The sequence below is a fragment of the Cyrtonyx montezumae genome, unplaced genomic scaffold (genome assembly GCF_038088225.1).
Source record: "Cyrtonyx montezumae isolate F1298 unplaced genomic scaffold, pur_monq_1.0 scaffold_36, whole genome shotgun sequence".
Taxonomy (NCBI): domain Eukaryota; kingdom Metazoa; phylum Chordata; class Aves; order Galliformes; family Odontophoridae; genus Cyrtonyx; species Cyrtonyx montezumae.
Window position 1 is genome coordinate 4,210,427 of NW_027072041.1, and position 21,697 is coordinate 4,232,123.

The window sequence follows — 21,697 nt, forward strand, 5'->3', positions numbered from 1 at the left end:
ATAACTCTGCATCTCAAAGTGGCATGCACTGCATACCAATGAATATTTTTCATTTATTTTTTCTCTTATCACACTTTTTTTTTTTTAAGAAAATACTTTTCTAAAAGCTACTTGCAATCCTTGGTACATATCAGACATTTTTTTAGTATTAGATTTTATCTTAAATGAAATCCATTAAGTAAAATAAATTCTCTTTGATTCAAATAAGCATATGCTCCATTAAGCCTGGTATAGGGATCTACATTGTGCCATTATTTGGTAGTATTCATCACTACAGTTTTCCTTAATTCCTTCTTTATTGCCATTCTTTGTACTTCTGAGCAAAGTCAGCTAGAAATAATGTTATTGTAGAGCTGCACAGTAGGAGAGGAGGCAGAAGGAAAATTCAGAAAAACAAAGGAAAATTTCCTCATTCTTAACTCTTATTACTCTTCCTAATAAACTATCTGATAACTGAAGCATATATTATTGTTGCTGCTAGTCTTAACTATAATAAGCAAATACTTGACTTTAATTACTATACCATCGCATAAACAATCCATTGCTATGCCAAAGTAACCAATGAGACTTCTTAGATGTACATATAGGCTAAAATTTTCCTAGACATTAAAATATACTGTGTAGTTGTACATAAAAAAATAAGGTAACAATAGCAATAACTACACTGAATGTTTAAAACTAGAATTATGATAGATTTTTAAATAAGGTTTTTAAAAACAGACTAGAATATATTCCATTAATCGTTTTTATTGGTATTACACAGCTTCTAGATAAATATAGTTTTTTTACAGGTAACATTTTTTCAGTTCTGTTCTTTTGTTATCTTGAAACTACTCACCCATCGGAACAGTTCGACCATGGATTTTATCAGCCCAGCCTGCACAGTAGCGTATTGTTTTAATGCAGGCACCTAAATCCATTAGATAGGCAGTAGAAAAGAGTTTACCACCATCAATAGCTTCCATTGTCTGTAGACAACAGCAATTACAAAGTTAATATCAAATATTGATAAACTTTCTTATATCTGTACTTTGTCATCTAGCATGCGCTTGTTCAGTTCAGAGGTTTTCAGCATGTACTATAATGTAGAAGATTAATTTCTACCTGGAAGAAAAGCCCAAATTTTAATCTACAAACAAGGAAATTTAATGGTTTATTCTCAGTGTTCTGTTCAGTTGGCATGACCATTTTATATTTGAAATGGTGACATGTTCTGAAAAAGAATAACATTTTTCCCATCTGAAATCAGTTAAGATATTACAGCTTATATTAAGTATTCTACAAGTGTAGATGGAAAAATATACTGCTTGGATTCTGTGGGTTAACTAATTCAAACAAAGTGAGTGACCAGCGTATCTTAGCCTATGTATACTGACAATCAAGATGGATAGTACTTTCCTAGCAAGTTCTGCCACATTAGCTTTGGATTTTCTGATTTTTAATTATGAAGGAACATATCATGCTTAATGGATGCATGACTGACAACTTATCTAGGTTACCTCCTGTTTATTTCCATGGACGCTACAACAGATCTGAAAAGCATAGTAATACTGTTTGATAGAGCAAATTCTCAGCTACAAGACACTGTCAACATAGTCACCACCATCAGCTGTGAATTTTCACTAGAAATGAACAGCCTGCCTGCCACCAGTAGAGTTGACCCACTGTCACCACTGATGAAATGCACCATGTACAGCCTTGCTGTACTCACATCCCCTGTTTGGTCTCCATAAATGTTTGGCAAATGTCAGCAAAAGTCATCAGAAGCAACTTCTGCTGTGTGGAGGAATTCATACCCACATATTTGCTTAACACATTCTTCTATGTCAAATGTCAATCTACCAGACTTCCCTCAGCTTTCTTCTGTTACATGGCAACAAAATTTCCAGAATGTTGGTGGAAGGCTCACCTCTACTGCCCTACCACCAACATTCACCACTGATGTTGTGAGTTATAACAAAAATAGGAGGCATTACTTTCAGAATAGCCCTTGATATGAAAAAGTATACTCAAAACATGTAATACAAGCCCCAGAAAAAAAAACTGAACCTCCTTACATGCAGAGGAAAGGCCTGAGCCATGAGGAACTCAAGGGAGAATAATTCAATATGAAAAATAAATATTTATAGAGAATAATATATTTTTTTTGTTTCTAGTTAATAATTGCGTGAAAAAAAGGGTCTGATTCAAAGGCTGGCCAACTGCACATTCCATGGCTCTCCATGCTAAGAGGATATATATTCTAAATCTTTATAATAATAGTCATTCAACATTATTATTTTTCAGTTGATTAATTTTATGATTTGATGATCCTACAGGGATACTAACATGAAATATGGCTGATATCAAATCTAAGGTATATGTTTTGGATTAATGCCATTTTAAAACCCCTAAATTTTGTGACATTTTGTTAGAGACGATATGAAGTACTTAAATAATGTCATCATGCTGATGCTGATAAAAATTTCACTCAAGTTTCCTAGCACAAAGAGAGTGGGCCTTTAGCTTTGTGAATAATCTTGTTAGGTTCCTAAGGATAAAATATTCAAATATTAGTTTCAAGAACTAATAATATCTTAGAAATATTATTTTCTTTTCTAAATTTATTATTTCATTGGTCCAGAGTTCCTTAGCTCCTTTACTACTGACTGTGTTATTAACAAGCTGAGTGGAGAAAACCTCTTCATTTTGATAAAGTCTGGAAACCATTTCACTCAAGCACATCTTATCTAAAAGTGAAAAGTGGTCAATCATGTGAGAAATATGTGGAAAATAAAAACAAATTCAGCAAAATAGAAGCTTGGGAGGGAGAAAAAGTGTGCTTTCATACTACAAAGATGGCTACTGGGAACAAAAACTTCATGCCCTGGATTCCCTGTGGAAGAAATATTATTTCTTTATCCTCTTTGCATGTGTAACGCCTTAGGCTATAATACAAAGAAGTTAATGCCACTTTATCTGGTATTTAACTGACAAGGAGCCATACATTTCCTTCTAAAAATATAGCTCTCTTAAAATTTATTCTCTCCCAGTTTCAATAAATTTAGCACTATCAAGGACACAAATTCTGGTTACCCAAGTTTTCTCAAAATTATCACTCCATATCAAGATCACAGGAGTAGTTTATAGAGAGAGTGTTGCTGAAGAAAAGTGTACATCTGAGAGTTGTAATCTATAGTACTCAAGAAAATAGACATAGCTCTTTTGATTTTTTCATTTATTTTTAAAAAATCTGTTTGGGACATATACAAGTGGCTTCCTACACAAGAGTAATAATGATTACAGAATGGTCAATAGATATTTCTTTGCAGGTATTTTATATTTTGGAGGTTTGAATTTTATTATCTTGTGGTTTGTTGCTAATGGTTAAATACTTAAAATTGTTATTAGATCAGTCTGAGTGATGATCCTGAGTGCTGGATGTTCCTGGTGCTTTTTTACACTCTGACACTGTAGGCACTAAAGCAGTGTTCATCTTCAGGACAATACAAACTGTTAACCTGCTTAGTCTTTCATCTCAGACAGTGCTTAAAGTTAGAGAGAGCATCAAACATGAGGTTTAAAACAAGCGTAGGATACCACACTTTCCAAATAATTAGTAGATCTCTATTTTAAAAGTTTTTTCTTGCATTAGTAAACAGCTAGTAGACAGTCACAATGCTTAAGTGCCTGCAGTTAAGCAGAAACATGGCTAAAAAGTGGAAGTTACTAAAGACAGGAAATCATCACCTGCCAACTATGTTCTTCCTTTCCTTCTGGGGGTTGGATTAGATGTTCTCTAGAGTTCCCTACAAACCCCTACAATTCTGTGATTCTGTGATTCCTGCTATCAGATAATTCATTGTTTTTGGTTCTGGTTAAGATTTTTCACTGATTGCTAGTTGCATGTTGGAGTTAGTGAGAACAAAATATATACCCATGAAATTTAAATTTCTTCAAGTGCTAACATGCTCTACTTGTAAACTTTGGGCCTGGCTTTGAGGTTAGGCCTCGATTTATGCTTTAGTTAAGTGCTGATCACACAGTCTACGTTAATTCCTTAAAAATCAACTACTGAAACTGCATGGATTGTAGGCAGCTTAAGTATTATCTGAAAGCTAATTTAATACTAAAGTACTCTGTAGATTTGAGATACCAGTAGTCCTGAATACAAGCCAGTTCATCTGGTCAATTTACAACACAGTAAAAATTGTTATGACAGCCTGACTTTGTGAGGGTTTAGTGTATTACTTTCATTTGTATCTTCCTTTAAAAATTCAAATATTGACTTTTTTCCCATTTTGTTCACATATTATACTCACAGCTAAAATCAGTCGATCTCTTTCAACTAAATCAGCTAGTTTGTTCAAGAGCCTTCCTCTTTCAGAAGCATCCATGGTACGCCAGGGTGACCCAAGCTCAAAAGCAGTTCTAGCTGCTTTAACAGCCTTGTCTATATCTGCCTGTAAAAAAACATAAAAATTTTTAAAATCTGTTATCCAGGCTCATTAGTTTCTAAACATGTAAGGTTCTTCTCATCCCAATCATATCAGTTATTACAGTAATGTAAGATATGTTATTTTGTTTTAAACACTTTTTCTATCATTTCAGAAGTTTTAAGTTCTATGAGAAACTGATGCATTTTCAAAGCTCATAAAATTAAAAAAAAAGCATACTAATGAACTCTATTTCTAAACATTCTGTTTGTCTTTTAGTATCTACGATTAGGGATTCATACACAAATGAAAATACTAAAGAATTTTTTTTTATGTTGAAAGAGATGCCAAAATCTGTAAGTTAATTTTATAGATACTTGGTGCTATCTAAAAATATCTGCATTTGTGGTGAAGTCAAGGTTAGAAATAAGCTGTTCTTTAAAATGTTTTGTAAGATGAACACAGATTTACTATAGAGGAAAATAAATAAATGCATTTGTTTATGAAAGCTTTAAGGGATGTTTTTATTTTATTTAATAATAGCAGATCACTAATTCACCAGATTCACTAATTCACTTCATGGAAAGAAATATGGGAAAATGATGGAAGGATCTCTACAACCAACCCAGTCATTGCTATAGTCTAGTAATGATCCATCATCTGAATTATGTAGCTGAAATCCACAAGATATTTAAGAACAATTTCTTCCAGAACCTGTCAGAACAGATACCTCATCACTTATTTGGGACACACAAATATGTATAGTGTGATTATTTACTTCTTTTTGTCTTATCTTTTCTTATTATAAAAATTCTTCAGTTTTTCTTTATGACTTGGGATGTATACCTTAACCTATATCAGGAAAGAACATGGGGAAACTATTTGTGTGAATTCCGTAAATTAATATAAATATAGTGCCATGTGGTGTTTCTACAGGCACAACACTTAAAACAAAGAAAAGAATGTATAAATATAATTAAAGTTTGTGAATGTAAGTGGAAGTAAGAAAAAACAAATGAACAATAATCTTCAACTCCATGAAAGATAAATCTATGCCAAAGGAATGAAGACTGATAGATCATTTCAAAGCCAAGTAGTTCATCTTTTCCTTTTCCTTTCCTTTTCCTTTCCTTTCCTTTCCCCTTTCCCTTCCCCTTCTTCCCCTTCCCTTTTATCCCTTTCCCTTTCCCTTCCCCTCCCCTTCCCTTCTCCTTCCCTTTTTTCCCTTTCCCTTTCCCTTCCTTTTAAAATTTTTATAGATAAACACTCACCTTATTGACTCACCCTATTGACCACCTGTTGAGCTGTGTTACTAGTACTAGAGACCTTTAAGATTAGGAAATGTAGGTTGAAAGAGTCAACAAACTTACAGGAGAAGAGTTCCCATCCACATATATATTTTGTAAACTCTTTTTTTTTTTTTAAATACCACTTTCACAATCCATTTTATTAATATTCTTGTGTACAGAAAAATTAAATTCTTACAGTCTCTTGGTTCATTACCTAAAAGCTAGGCTCTAGAATGTTAGGTTCACAATGATTGTGTAATTCACTAGATTTGTGCATTTTATTTGGTTATTTAATTAACAGCAGTTGTCATTACACATTAGATTGCAAAATTATTGGAGAGAAAGTAAATGTGTTTGACAGACAATATTATCTCTCTGTTTAATGAGTTGTGAGATCACTTGTAAAGAAAGAAAGCTACAAAAATTATGGATGTTAAGTGAATAGTTGCAGATGATAAGTATTTTAAATTAAGGGTGATCAAATATCAAGCCATTCCTTAGCAATGCAATTTGATTTTCAAATAACAAATTAGAGAAGAGTAAGAGAAGAATTTTACACCAGAAGCATGTGTAATGCTTGTGGGCTACAATCTGGAGGCTAATGGTGTGCTTATGAAATTCTTTGGTTGAATACCAAATGAACTCTGAAAAATGTCTGTGGCATAGAGCACCTCACACATGAAACATGAATTGAAGAAAAACAAGAACAAGGCATCTCAAGAGCACCTGACCAGAAATATGCAGTTATCAAAAGCCAGCATTGTGAAGATTTTTCCAGCTACCTTTGTTAAACTAGATGTGTAATATAAATCTTTAGTATAGCTGTCTTCTAAGGTCACTAATGTTCTGTAATGTCTGTACTGCAGAGGCAGCACCTGAATACAGGAAGTGGTATGAACTCATTTCCTATACACTTCTTGAGAATATTTTAACTCCATACAGTTAAAGAAATGCTGCTTATTTTGCTTATCATATTGACAATAAATTGTTAGTGAACTTCCAACTCCAAATAAGCAGCTTATAATTCTTCTTAATATCTCTCATGGATAAAATGGTGTTCAATAAACATTTTAATGCTAAACCTAAAATATTCCAGATACACAAGTTATTTTAAGCATGAATATTTCTTCAGATATAATTTTGTGTAATATAAGAGAAATTTTTTTTTGTCTTTTGAACAGAAAGATTTGACATTGGATTGTATAGAAAAGGAAATAAATATGTGCATGAAACAAAGCATTAGTTGTAGGTTAATTTTATCTTCATATACATAGAACATTTTTTAGTTGTCAGCTAGAAATAGAACATTCACTTCTCATGTTGACTTTCCCAGAATTTATTCAAAAATTTCCCTGGCCATCAGTTTTAAAAGTGTTTAAGTAGAATTGTCTTCTGCAAACAAATAACTCTTAGTTGATAACATTCACCAAGCTCTATGGTAAAGCTAAGCACACACTTTCTAGCTGAAAATACCCAGTATAATGAGATCTAAAGCTACATGTCTGAGGATATAGGCTTTGACTATATCTTCGATTAAATGGCATGCATCTGTAATATTTCTACAATTAAATCTCATATATGTAAAAAGAAAAAAAAGTTTGTTTATAAGCACCATTTATGTTTTCACTCCTCTGCTTAAATATATGAATTCAGCATGCAGCACAGAAATTAGTTTTGGTGGAATTAGTGTCAATTTTTTAGATGACCTTCATCTGCAGAGCCTATTTTAGGATTATTTTCTGTATTTTTCAAGATAACTCTACCAAGAAGTCAAGTTAATAGCTAAAAATTCTGATAGAAATGAACAATTTTTCAGAGTCTGCATGGAAAAACATTTCAGTATCTTTCCACTTTACGATATCTGTTATGAAAAGCCTTCTATAAGTAGTAATGAACAGATTACATCACTGTATAAAGCAGAGCTGGGAAAAAAAAAGAACAAAATAACAGTAAAGTAATTAGATACTGCTGACCAAAGATAGCAAAGAATTAGTAGTTTTAACAAGAAATTTAACAAAAAACATTGCTATAGATATATCTTTATATCAATAAATTCTTAAGGGTGAAGCAGATGAAGATATATAGGATTAATTTTTGAGGTTCTCTTTTAAGCCAATGGAGGTGGATGCTCACCTTCATACTTTTAGTACAGAATTGCATTTAAAGCTAAGGATAAAAGCATGAAAGTAAATCTTACCTTGTCACCTTCTTCAACCTCACAGATTTTCTCTTCATTAGCAGGGTTAAAGACTTCAAATTTTTTACCGCTGACTGAATTATGCCATTCATTGTTTATAAATATCTGAAAATGAAGAAACGGTGCAGTACCATTAGTAACATTTATACTTAATGAGTCTTCTATATGTTAAAGGATAAATCTAGAACACTCTGATTTACAAGTACATGAACAAAAATTGGGATAGGTATTACCACATAACTCTGTTGAGAATAGTGATCATACATGAAGTTAACTACCTTTTGAAAATTATCTTTGGAGAGAAGTCACTTTTATTCTCCACATGATATTATTTGGATTGCTTCATATTATAAAAGATACTGTTCCATAGGAGTCCTTCCTCTCAAACCAAACTCTGTGATGTACAGCAGAGGTACATTCCTAAATGATCTACCCCAAATGGCTTCTCTTTCTTGACCTCACAGGATTGGTATATATATTATATAAAACAAAAGAAAAACACTATTTCATATGGCTTTTATTTGATTTCTTTTTACCTCATCCCCACAAAAGGCAATCCCACAAAAAAAAAAAAAAATCTAATGACACTTTTTTCTGAAAGTCAAGACTAAAATAGTTCCACAGTCTACTGAACGAAAAACGGAAATAGCCAACTAAGCAGAGTAAGAAGTAATCATGCATATTTCTCTATTTCCATGTTACAGGACAAAAATAATCAGAGATAAGCTTTCTCTTATTATTCACAAAAACACTATGGCTTTATGGACTGGATCCTCACTGAATGTGTTTCTAATCAAAATTCAAGTGTAGAAATTTAATTATCTCAATGTTTTACAGAAACACAGCATTTATTTCATTAAACAAATGTAGAAATCAAAAATCAAGAGTAATTAACTATAATAATTGTATTCACAATAAGTTTACTGCTAGAAGCCATAAAGGAAACCTACACTGCCCTTTCTTCTTTCTACCACTTCCTGAAGGGGGGTTGTGGTGAGGAAGGGGTGGGCCAGATAACTAATGACAGGACGAGAGGGAATGGCCACAAGTTGTGCTGAGGAAGATTTAGATGAGATCTGAGGAAACATTTTTTCTCTGAAAGAGTGGTCAGGCACTGGAATGGCCTGGCCTGCCTAAGGGAGTGGTTGAGGCACCATCCCTAGCGCTGTTCAAGAAGCGTTTAGATGAGGTGATAAGGGATTTGATTTAGTAGTTTAGTGGGTAGGGATGGTGATAGGAGGACGGTTGGACTAGATGATCTTGTAGGTCCTTTCCAACCTAATGTATCTATGAATCTATGAATCTTTTAGCTGTTAGTGCTTTTCACAGAGGTACTCTTAATAAAACACTTATTAATACATACTGGAAGAAGAGCTCTGGTCCTGTGACCATAATGTTGCATTCAGTACATTAATATAATCAAACACTTAGCAAATGGTGCTTCTGAATGCGCATGTGAAGTCATTACTTGACAGGCTTACAGATGACAATTGTGAATATAAGGGATTCTTCTCTCTTTCCCTCCTACCTGAATGCCATTCAAGTCTTTCTGGTTTTGGTTTTCTGCATGTGTTACAATTCCTGCTTTCAAATGGTGAAGCATATTTGATAACAGATTTAGTTGCTATCGCTATATAATCAGTATGACTATCTTCTATTTAAAATGATCCTAATTACTCAATGTCATTCATTATTTATTCAGTAATTTCTATCAGTTTAAAGGGTTCAACCTCCCAGTCCTTTGTTATCCTAACATTAGTGCCAATTCTCTGCCTTCTCTTAAATTAATAGACATAAAATGCAATAATTCCAGTTAATCTGAATGTTGTCACCAATCTGTCTATTTTTACTTGAACTGTAAGCAGCAAATTAATCCCACTAGTCCAGCTAGGTAGTCTTCCAAACTTCCTTCCAACTCTAAGGATCTCTGTTATGCCCCTCCACTGATGTTCCTCAGCAGACACCATATTTCTTGATTTTTCCACCAGGAAAAACAAGTCAACATGCTTTGCCTGTTTACATATTTTTATCCAAGTATTGACAGGGATTTGAACATGTCTAATAACCCAGAAAACATTCTTCCTATGTTATTGTGTCTTTGTATTTAATATATCTTGATATCATCTTCATAAAAGAATAAAACATACAGTTAGAAGCTAGGAATCTTGTAAGAGTGAAAACTACATAACAGTTGGCCTATATAAAATCTAATAACAGATTACCAACAGCAGTAAAATTGATATCTGAAGTTCATTTAATAAATGATGGTAACTGTGTCCCTACTTAATTAAGCCTTTATACAGGCTGAAAAGTGTGTATGGAATTTACTTTCTTTGGAACAAGCACCATCATGTTTTGATTTTAACATTGCTGACACATGTGGAACAAGTAAACAAGGGAAGATTGGTGTTTATTTTTACCCAAATGAATTTTTATGAACTTTTGTGATAGAACACTAGCAATTCAAAACTAGAGATCTTGATATGTAAAAAAATAATTAGCAAACATACCATTACAACTGAAGGAAAAACTAAAGTATTTCTGAACTTCTGCTATGTTTCGATGATACCAAAATCACAGGAGGGATTAGTATGGAAAGGATCTCTGGAGGCCATCTGGCCCTGCTCAAAGGGCATCAAGCAAATTTCCCAGGACAATGTCAAAGTGACTTTTGAAGATTTCCAGGGAGGAGACTCCACCTCTCTGGGCAGCCTTTGCCAGTGCTCTGTCTCCCACGCAATTAAGAAGTGTTGCCTTATGTTTAGATGGAGCCTCCTTGATCCAGCCCGCTGCATTTTGTTCTGAACTGATTCAGTAATTATGAATGATAATCAAATGATCTTCTAAAAATGTGTACTAATATATAGTTACAGAGAAGTTCTATAATACTACATATAATACTACACAGCTGTGAGAATGTATCAGACAGATGTGTGAAGATTCATGGAAGAAATTTGAGGTATTCATCTCCATTAGTAGGTGCAAAATAAAACCTGACTCTGATCTATAGGCTAGGTTTGTGCTGCACCAGACCCAGACATGTTTGAATTTACGTGAGTGAAATTGTTAAAGGGAGTTAGCTTTTACTTTCTGATTCAGTAAGTTAGTCTTAGAAAAGAAAGGATTTGTCACTGGGAAGGCCTGATACACCACACAGAGTGTGAAAAGAGAAAGATATGTTGCTGCCCAGTGTTAAAAGTAGCAATCACTAACTGTTTAATCTTATAACCCTCAGCCAGAGGAGGGTGTCTTCCCTTCTCACTGTGCTCCAGTGCCACTTATGACTAATGCACAAGAGAGATCTTGCTCATGCTTATCATTAAAATTGTTGCAGATTCTGATTATACTGGGTATTTTATACTCAACCTCTGCCAATTTTTAGAATCCTGACTGAAAAAAAGTACCTTGTCTCATATCCGTTCACTGGTTACAACCATGCTGGCAGAAGCCTGAGGATCTGAGTTTAAATCAACTATTTAATGAACTAGTAGAAAATATGTGATTTCCATTTTCTTTCCATCAGTGCAAAGCACCCACTACTGCTGCTCACAGCATCAGGAGTTTCTACATTTAAATAGAAACCAGGACACAGTTTGGTGCAGGCAAATCAAAGCAATGATGGTTGATGCAGGGAGGACAAAGGTGAAGTTAAATGGATAATAGTAAGGATAAATGCTTTCTGTCTCACAATATGGATATAAATCCTAGAAACACATATGTTATGAATATATGACTGATTTAGAGGAACAGATTTTTGCATACTATTGAAATTACTCACACTTATTCTCTGTGTGGTTCTTAATAATTTGTGAGTAGTATGGTAATATTTTCATGACTGATAAAATATTATCTTTAAATATATATAGTAACAATTTCCTATTACTATATTCTTCTTATTATATTCCTGAATATTTCTTTTTGATTGTTTGTGGATATTTTAATTGCAGTGTCATCATTCCCTCTAGGCATCAGGGCAGACCAGCATATTCCTGAATTAAAAAAAGCTGTCAGGGAAATTAAATACAAGTTCCAGGAAATTTCAAATATGTGATGAAGCTGATCACAGAACTATCCACACAAAATGCTGGCTATTGTAACAGAGCAAAGACAGCAGTTAAGTAGTTAATATGAACAAGCCATCTTTAGTTACATTGCCAAGAAAAGAGACAAAGTAAAAGGTAAATATTAACATAACACTGCTATGATGTTACAGCATGCCAAATTCATATCTGTCTGTGAAAGAAATAATAGTAAAACATACCATTTTTGGAAATTCTGTAAGTATTTGTTTAAAAATTGTATTTATTGCACCAACTAGTACCAACCATGATATTACTTTAGAATATTTTTCTTATTAATGTCCCTAATACCATTCCCTTTTCAAACATAACTTCATTACTTTAAATATATACACAACATTGTATCAGGATTATATAAATCAAATTATCCAGATGTCTTCTTCAAATTAGACAAGCCTTATGCAGGTATGACAGACAGAACAGAGAAGGAAAATGTCAAAACTCTCCATGTAAGCTATTTTACATAAATTGCAAGCAACTGCACTGAAACATGCATGCAGATGTCTCCATATTCTCAGAAAAAAACCCCAACAAAATAAAATTCGAACAGAAACCAACCACCACAAGCAGGGTGAGGTCCTATAAATTCAGAGAATATTCATATGCCATCCAAAAGTAATCATCAACTCTCTCATCTTACTAAAAAGAGAATCCCCCAAATTGGGAACATCTTGAAACAGATTACATTGTTTTGTCTGTCAGGGAGAACTCTGGCCCCTTAGATTCATAGAATCATAGAATCATAGGGGTTGGAAGGGACCTCAAGAGATCATTGAGTCCAAGTCCCCAGATCATTGAGTCCAAACCCCCAGTTCTTTATTTCTTGTTTGTCAGGAGAAAATGTGAAAGATCTAATTTTCTATAGCACATGCAATATTAAGAGTGTTGTCTGCAATGACTGAATACCACCCATGAGGTTAAGGGCTGGAAAATTATTTTGCAAAGACTGATGTTTTAGAGCTATTGTTCTGTCATTCTGTTATGTCTCTGGTATTTTTAAGAGGAAAAAGAGCTTTTATTTCAGCAACCTGAAGAACTAATGACTTCCACACTTTGTACTAGACCTGGAAATGCGCATTTCTTATAAGTGAGGTTGTTCTTTAATACACCTTTTCATTTAAACTAAAGCTATTGCTGTCAAAAATGTTTGATTGGCTTTATTTCCCAATGTCAGAGTGCAATAAAATCTTGATTCTCTGACAGGACTGATTTCAGTTGAGAAAATCAGGTGCTGCTCTACTAGTAAGAGTGAAAGTTATGCAGAAGACTACAGTTTTTCTGTCTTGCTTTCTACAGTTGATTTGACCACTCAAGGGATCTGAGCAGAGAACTGGTAGAGAGGACCTGTGCTTTGCCTTTTTTATCATCCCAGTGTGTTGTTTTTCATTTATTTTATTCCACCCTTGAGTATTTTGAAGTGACTGTGAGTTCGTCTTATATTGTAACTGTTATAAAAAGAGTGCCAATTAGTGCCTGTACTGCATAAAGAATGAACTGCATTCAGGACACCTTCGTCTTAAATGGATTGACAATACAGTGACCCTGATGAAATAGCTATTAAGGCCCTATACTAGATGCTAAAACCTTATGAAATATAAATTTTCATGCATCTTCCATGGAATAAGAATCTTCTTTTGATGGGCTCTTTATTGTAATATATCTGTACAGGCTTTCAGGTCTCTGTGCTACTGCACAGTGATTTAAAAGTAGACGTTAGGGAAGAAAATGCTTCAGTTTTGTTGATAAAGGGATCCTACACACAGTTCAGGATCTGCCTATATGCTTCTTCTTTTCCTTAGGTAAGAATTTTCATGTAATTCACTATAATATAATTCATTATAATTATAATTAATTATAAGCTGTAATCTGTACTACAGAGATGAAAACAACAGAAGTTTCCGTATATTCTAAAACATGGACAATCCCAAGGTGAACAGAGTCAGACTTACTAACATGTAATGAAATGTCTAAGCTGTCTTCTTTTTAGCTACTAGAAACTCTTCCGGAGTTACACACGTATATGAAATAGTGTAACTTCCTCCCACAATTCATGTGCCAGATACTCTGCTCTTCTATGGTAAAACTTTCCTTGACCATGCTATTCAAATGAGCCCAGTCACTTGTTATACAGTGCTAAAAATGATCACTCAGTTTTGATAGCTATTCACCTGACCACTCATTTACTCTCTGTTTCAGACAGTAAACCATCAGGTGTCACTACCAGCATTTCAGGGGAAGAAGAAGAGCTGTGGCTAGGCTCCTGCTGCTTGCCACAGAATGGAATTCAGCATCACCCAGGTGATGAAAAACTGTCATCCCTTGCTCACACATACTCTTGTAGAATATGAGTGCCATTTAGATGAATTTGATGTCAGCATAAGTCTTACGGTCACATCCAAGCCTAGCAGAGATTTGTGATCTGAGAGCATCTACTTATTTATTTATTTTTGTTAGAATTTTGTGTTAAGAAATGTATGTATAGAGATATTTTATTTTAGTGCTGTAATGAACTAATGATTAGAGAACATACTCATTCTTTTCATTGTTTCTTTAAACTTTTGGATACACCTGTTAGTGCCTTTGTATTTACAAAAGTCATTTAAGCTTAAACAGTGTAGGCTTCTATAGTTGCTTTATTGCCAGTGTCCTCTCTCCAGGTATGGAAATTCAATTTTTATACCTTAACTTTATTTGTGAAAGTAGTAGTTATACCATAAAGAATATGTAGCTATGATTTTTCTTCACTTAGGATGGTTTACACTTCCAGACCATTCTGCAGACAGTTTAGCAAATAATCAGTTACAGTTTTCTCCCTCTCTTGTAATTCAGCAACCTGGCAATCAACTAATTTTCTCTGATTCAAGTAGTGTCATAAGGCATAGTATATTTGACAATATTTGAAAAATATTTCATGGCAGAAATCATTTTTTCAGACAATAAGTGTCTAAATCCTCAGTATTGACTAAGCAAAATATTTACCAGTACATTTGTAGGCATCTACCAGCACTCATTCAGCATTGCTTAATGCTACAAGTGAGCAGCACAATCTGAAATACTAGCATATATATCAATAGGATAGGATAGGATAGGATAGGATAGGATAGGATAGGACAGGACAGGACAGGACAGGACAGGACAATTTTTAAGGGCATTATCTAGATGCTTCTTGAGCATAAGGCATCAGCCACCTCTGGAGGCAACCCATTCAAGTGTTTCACCACCCTCATGAAAATGCTTTCTAGTTAAATAATCTGTCTAAAAATCCTTAACTGATCCTTTTTGTAGAAAGCAAAATAGTGTGTATTAAGTTTAGAACAAAGTCCTTGCAGTAATGTTTGTAGACTGTTCCTCAGAAGTGTGTATGACAGCAGTTGTTACTTTGTTATTATAGATCAAGAGAAGTAAGAATTTTTGGAAGAGAGAAATCTTCTAATGTCTATGGTGTGTCAAACAGAAAGTTAAATACCAGAGTAGTAAATCATACTTTACTTATTCTGATTCCTTCAATGTACATAGTTAACAGCAGTCACACTCTGTGTGCTAATTTGCACAAAAGAGGACAGGAACAGGAAGTGTAGGAAGATAAAGAGTACAAAGGCTCTATTAAATTGTGGGAGTACAGCTGGATATGAGCTAAATTTATATTTTGCCAGTTCCCTGCTCCTCAGTTCACTATTATGGTTTTCGGACAGTCTTTTGTGATATTTGAAAAGAGGAGGAATGCATCAGAAAAGGAAATCATGTGTTTGACTTTATAACTTACATGGACACATTTTTGCAAATGAGTGAATTGAATTTCTGCAGTGATACATTATATGTTGTTTCTAAACAAATAGAATCAGTATTCTGGTCAAAAAAAGCCCACATGAATTCACTATGTGCCCTGTCCTTAGTTAGATGCTATAGAAACTTAAAACAGATTGACTATCATGTAATTTCTTATTGTGTTACTGAAAAAATATTTTGCTCATTGATAGAGAAAGAAAAATTTTTACAGAAATGTCATGCATATTCATTTAAATAGAATTTCTGAGCTGGCATTTTCTCATATTAATTGTTTTTTTTAATTTATTTTCAATTGGAAAAGAAAAAAGAAAAAAACAAATATCACAGTGGTTTGTGAAACAAATCAGTCTTTATGTAGTGATGTATTATTTCTAAATTAAGCATTATTTCTAAATTTTTTTTTTTTTCTGAGACAGGAAGAGCTATCACATGGCAGAGGCAGCTACATAGTTTTCCTAGCCTGTTAAATATTTACAAAGTAAGGTCCTGCATGATTTATTCAAGAAAGATAGAATAGTATTCAAAAGGACTAATCTAGATAATTACAGAACATCCTTCTGTTAGAAAATAAGAAGCATTTCTAGGAAACTAAAAATTATTTATATTGCAGTGGTAATGAGAAAAAGAAGAACCATAACAGAGAACTCTCCTAAGAGAAGTCCTTTCAGATCAATTGCTCTACCTGAACATTGTAGGGGAAAAAGTTTCAATATACTTCTATTAATGGTGTGTGAAAAATTCTTGCATTCTTGTACTATGACAAAAAATAGCCAAAGGGTCCTTCTAGCTGTGAAGATAAAGCTGGATTCAGATCTTCTTTATTTGTGTGTTTCTAGCTACATACACAAATTATTTGCTACTACCAAACTATTTCTAAAAATATTGATTAATTAGCAGTGGTAGATTTGTCTCTTTTATTGATTGTTACTTGCTTAATCTGAAAAATGGATTCATTATACTTGATAAAAATAGGCAAGCAGAGTGAACTTTAGTTTCATTTTTACATGTATTTGGCATAGTTGTGTAAATCTGCTTATAACAGAATGTGACACTAACATTTTAATTTGTTTCCTTTGTTCTGAAAAATACTGTAGCATCATAAATCTTTCCTTCTTTCTTATATTTATAATTTTTTTGGGGGAACTTAAAACTGCAAAACCTTTGTTTTAGAAGGAAAGCAACACTCTCCTCACATGAAATATGAAATGAGTCTCTGACTCTTGAACACTTCCAGAAATACTTATAGTAAAAAGGTAACTGAACATTAATTACAAATACCTGTAATATCAGAAACAAGTCAGGATAAACATTTTAAGTACTGACTTAAATTTGCTTCCAAGGTACAAGTAGAAATGAGCAGAGATGAACACATACAAAGTTAACAAACACAAACACTACTAACCTTAGTGTACTTAATTTTCAGATCTTTAAGTGGTTCTGGCAATGCTGGCAAAACTGGAGCTGCATTGCTGTGTGAGCCTTGCTTCTTCATTGTATCAGTTGAGGAGCTTGAGTACGTTCCTGAAACACAGGTGAAATGAGGTATCAGGGAAGAACTGCGATTTTGTCCTGCCCGAGCCCTTAGCTTTATTTGTGCCTTTTTTTTTATCTGTACCAGATATGGTATATTTGCATACAAGAATATGATTGGATGAAAAAATTCCCTGCAAAGGCAAAACGATACTACTTATTTTTAAGACCAAAAGTAACAATCTTTTCACTCAGTTTGATATAAAATTTCTGCTGAAACAATCTGTGCAGCCAGGCACTACGAGTTTCATACTGAGGAATATCTTTAAGGCCTTCTCTTCTTACCTGTAAAATTATTTTGTCTCAAAAGGCAGGTCCTCAGATTTTAATTGAGGTTCTTCACTTACTCAAAGGCAGCTAAGAAGATAAATATGCACTAATTAGTTCTGGAAACAAACGGAGCACTTCTCACTGTGCTAGTAAGAACAACTGTCAGATCTGGACAGTGTTGATTAGGATACAAGCAACTACAGGTTGTGCTTTAGTATTTCAGAGTAAATTATAACTCCTTTAATTAATACCAGCTTAACACAGAGAAAAAGATGTCTATCTTGTTACCCTGTCCTTAACATGCATTTAAAAAATGTGAAATTAGGAAAAAACATTTTATTAATAAAAATAAACAAAAAACCCACACCTCTCGGGTTATGTATATTACTCAGTATAGTAATAATACTGTTTTTTTTCCAGGTATGAGCACAAATTGTAAGGACAAAATTTTTATTGTAATGCCCCTCAGAAAATCAAATCTGAGTTTTTGTCTTTCTACAAGAAGTATTTAATAATCAGTAAACTCTTACCAAGGATGGAAACTATCAGTGTACATATGATCCATTCTGATAATTCAACGAGAGTCATATCTCTGACACAAAGGCACAATAAATTTTATTCATGAAGATATTTTTCTGAGTAACATCACTGGGAAAATCAGGATTGCATTAACACTTATTTTTCTACAGTAATTCTTCTGATATATATGTAATGTATTTGAGACATAGAAATAAAGAGAAATGATCTTATTGCTTTCACTGAGCTTACTCAAATGCTTGAAAAACTCTGTATGCTCAGTTAATTCATGTATCAGGTATCATCTAAAATATCTGGCAACGGTGACTTTGTTGCTTTCAACTGATGGATGACACAGGACATATCATAAGTATTATTTTATTTTGCATTTGTTATATTTAGCATACTTTCTGAATTAAAGACCATGCTGTAATTCTCAATGATTATTTTTGTACTTGGCTATATGATTGGATCAAGGGTTTCTTGCCTTTAAAAGAGTCCAAGTGGATAAGTGACGATTCTTAGAATAGTCTTCTCCTGATAGAGACCAGCATGGACCTAAAGAAGTCTCAGCCATCCACTCGCTCATATGATCAGGATAGTCCTGTTTTCATTGCTATAATGCTATGATAGCTAAGATTAACAGCTAAGTTACTTTGTTTTGGATGCATCATTCAACTTCTTAGCCTCAGCTGGCTGACTCAAAACATTCCAGTGTAGAACAATACACTTGAAAGCACTTTCTGACACCAACAGTTTGAATTACAATGTCCGCTTGCCTTAGACAGTGTAATTAAGTCTCACGAAAAAAAGAAAATGTCTAAGTAAATTTTGACAACATTTTCATAGCTTGGTTATATCTGCTTAGAATATAAATGATTTTCACTGCAACGTTCAACTTTCTCTTTGTTCTTTACTCTTCTTTCTTTTTCTTTTTTGCTTTTTCTTTTTCCTTTTCTCTTTAATTTCTTTTTTATTTTTTTTTCCTTTTTATTTTTTTGTTTTCTTTTTCTTTTTTTCACTTTTTTCTTTTCCTTCTTTTCTTTCCTATCTCATTTTCCTTCCTTCCTTCCTTCCTTCCTTCCTTCCTTCCTTCCTTCCTTCCTTCCTTCCTTCCTTCCTTCCTTCCTTCCTTCCTTCCTTCCTTCCTTCCTTCCTTCCTTCCTTCCTTCCTTCCTTCCTTCCTTCCTTCCTTCCTTCCTTCCTTCCTTCCTTCCTTCCTTCCTTCCTTCCTTCCTTCCGACCTTATTCCTTCCTTCCTTCTTTTTCCTTCTTTTTCCTTCTTTTTCTTTCCTTCTTTCTTTCTTGTTTCTTTACTTTTAAAATTTATAATCTGCTCTAGTAATCTTCCTGTCCCTTTTTCTCCATTAGCAACTTAACTCATTCCATGATTATTCAGATTTAAATACATTAGAGAGAATTTAACTGCAGTTGTAACACAGCCTGCTTTCATGCCAAAAACACTTTTTCTCCCAAATGAGAATGCCCTGAATATGTTTTTATATTTAGGTAGCACTGCATTCCTGAAGTATTCATTTTTAATTGATTCACAAATCAATTATCATAAATTCTTTGAAACAATGGCTTTTTCCTATTCTCATATCATCCTAAGCCTGAAATCTGCTTAAACAGACTTTAGAGATACTATCCTGACAGAAAAGTTTTGACTTTTGACTCCAAAAATGTTGGTAAAAAATGCTGTATATTTTCAACACCACTCCTTTAACACAAACTTTACCATCATATTCTTCCTTTCTGTTTTCCTCTTCTACTCTTGGATTTATGAATCACCTTCACTACCACAGCCTCTGACGGTCCTTTCTTTTCTCCTTTAACTTTGTGTGCTGTTGAAAACACGTAATCTCTTAACAAGATTACCTGCTATCTTAAGTTCCTTGCTTGACTTATCATGTGGTCTTATTTACTGAATGATATTTTCTCCAAACATTAACATTAATGTCATTAATTCCTTTAACTACTCTGTGTTCCCACATCTGTGAATGGCTGACTCTTCTCCCTCTTTTCAGGAAATTTCAAATATTGCTGAGGTTAGATGATCACTCCAATGGTTTTCTTCCCATAAATCTCCTATTCCCTTCCAACCTAAGATTTCTACTAAGATAGTATAGAAATTATTTCCTTTTCTTCATTTTCCATGTTCTTGTTTAATACAGTTTCTTACGTGCTCTCACTTTTTTTTTCCTGATACTGTATCATTATTCTGACACATTTCACCTAAAAAAAAAAAAAAGAAATAAAGATGTGCATTTCAAGCACTGTATCTTTAGTGGATTGCTTTATTATTTTAAATCAGTGGGTTAAACAGCACTCAGATGGATATCATCCTTGGGAATTTACTTAGCTATTTACTGTTTTCCTTCTAATGAGGTAGAAGTCAGATATTTCTGTTTTTTTTTTTTTTCCTTTTAGTCATTTTCTTGTCACTTATTGTCATCTTTACATCTTTGTCACTATGTGATTTGAAGGAATAAATGGTGTATTATGTTACTATGTGATAGTGAGCCCTACATTTTAATGTAAAACTTTTTGCTTGATTAGAAACTTCTGAGTACCCCTAGTCAATAAAAGATCAAAGGGGATCAAAGATAAGTTAGTGGTCCATCATATAAGTTGTAATTAAGCTATGAGACACTTTGCTGCATGATATCACTGGTAATAAAGCACATGACTTAGGGCTGCATGGACTTTAGCTCAGTCTTAAGCAATTACGTTATGTATGCCGCTTAGCTAAAAGAAGCCATAAATCATTTGTACACGTGTTTCAAATTTCATGAAGTTTTAAAAAATGAGTAACCAACCAAATAAATTGTTTCTCCTCAGATTCAGTCATACAGTGAGATACCATCAACACTGTTGTTCCTTGGATTATGTTCATTGCAACTTAGGTGGACAAACTACTTGGTCTTTAGTCTTAAGATTCATTATACCAGCATATTCTTTACATGAGAAGCCTAATAATAGATGGAGCTTTTAGTTGAGTTAGTTGGTAAGCCAATCAGTGAAACCAGTGCATGACAATAAGCAGCTAAGTAACCTGTGACTGGATATAGCAAATATAATACTAATACTATCTGAAATGCTCTGGAATATCCTAGCTTCCGTGAGATGACTTTATGGAAGACTGCTATAGATTCTATGTCACCTTACCAATTTGTATCACTGTCATCTATACCTTTGTACAACTCAAATGACACTAGATATCTATTTCTGAGGAAATGGCTTCACAAGAAGTGATGACTTAAGGGTTATGATTCTATTTAGTATTTGTATGTTAGCTTATGTCAGGCTACTACAGCCTGTGTATGTTTGCTTGAGAAATTCCCCTGCCAGTTTTTTGTTTTTTTTTTTTTCTCTTTGTTTATTTTCATTATAATTATAGCTTAGAATATTATTCTGAGAATAGAAGTATCAGTTGGCTAGAATTTACCTTGAGTTTTAAGGCCAGAAACTATTATGCTGACTTTTTAATCTCCCTTTTTAGATGGTCTTCATTAAGAAATTATTATGGGAAAAAATACTGTTTTTTTTTTTAATTTCTTGAATCATTGCCAAACTGTCTTCCCAATTCCCACAGTCTCAGTGTCTCCATTCTCA

At 33.6% G+C, this 21,697-nt stretch overlaps 1 protein-coding gene across 1 annotated transcript in view; it reads right to left on the reverse strand.

The window, feature by feature from the left end:
- ALDH1A1 (aldehyde dehydrogenase 1 family member A1) overlaps nt 1–17,342 on the reverse strand; it is a 33,851-nt gene extending 16,509 nt beyond the window's left edge. Inside the window, exons 1-4 of the mRNA XM_065745459.1 lie at nt 17,169–17,342; nt 7,902–8,006; nt 4,302–4,442; nt 839–968 (exon numbers count right to left, since the gene is read on the reverse strand). Coding sequence (XP_065601531.1) covers nt 839–968; nt 4,302–4,442; nt 7,902–8,006; nt 17,169–17,258 — 466 coding nt within the window. The 5' untranslated portion in view covers nt 17,259–17,342. The remainder of the gene's footprint in view (nt 1–838; nt 969–4,301; nt 4,443–7,901; nt 8,007–17,168) is intronic.
- Nucleotides 17,343–21,697: the final 4,355 nt, after the last annotated feature.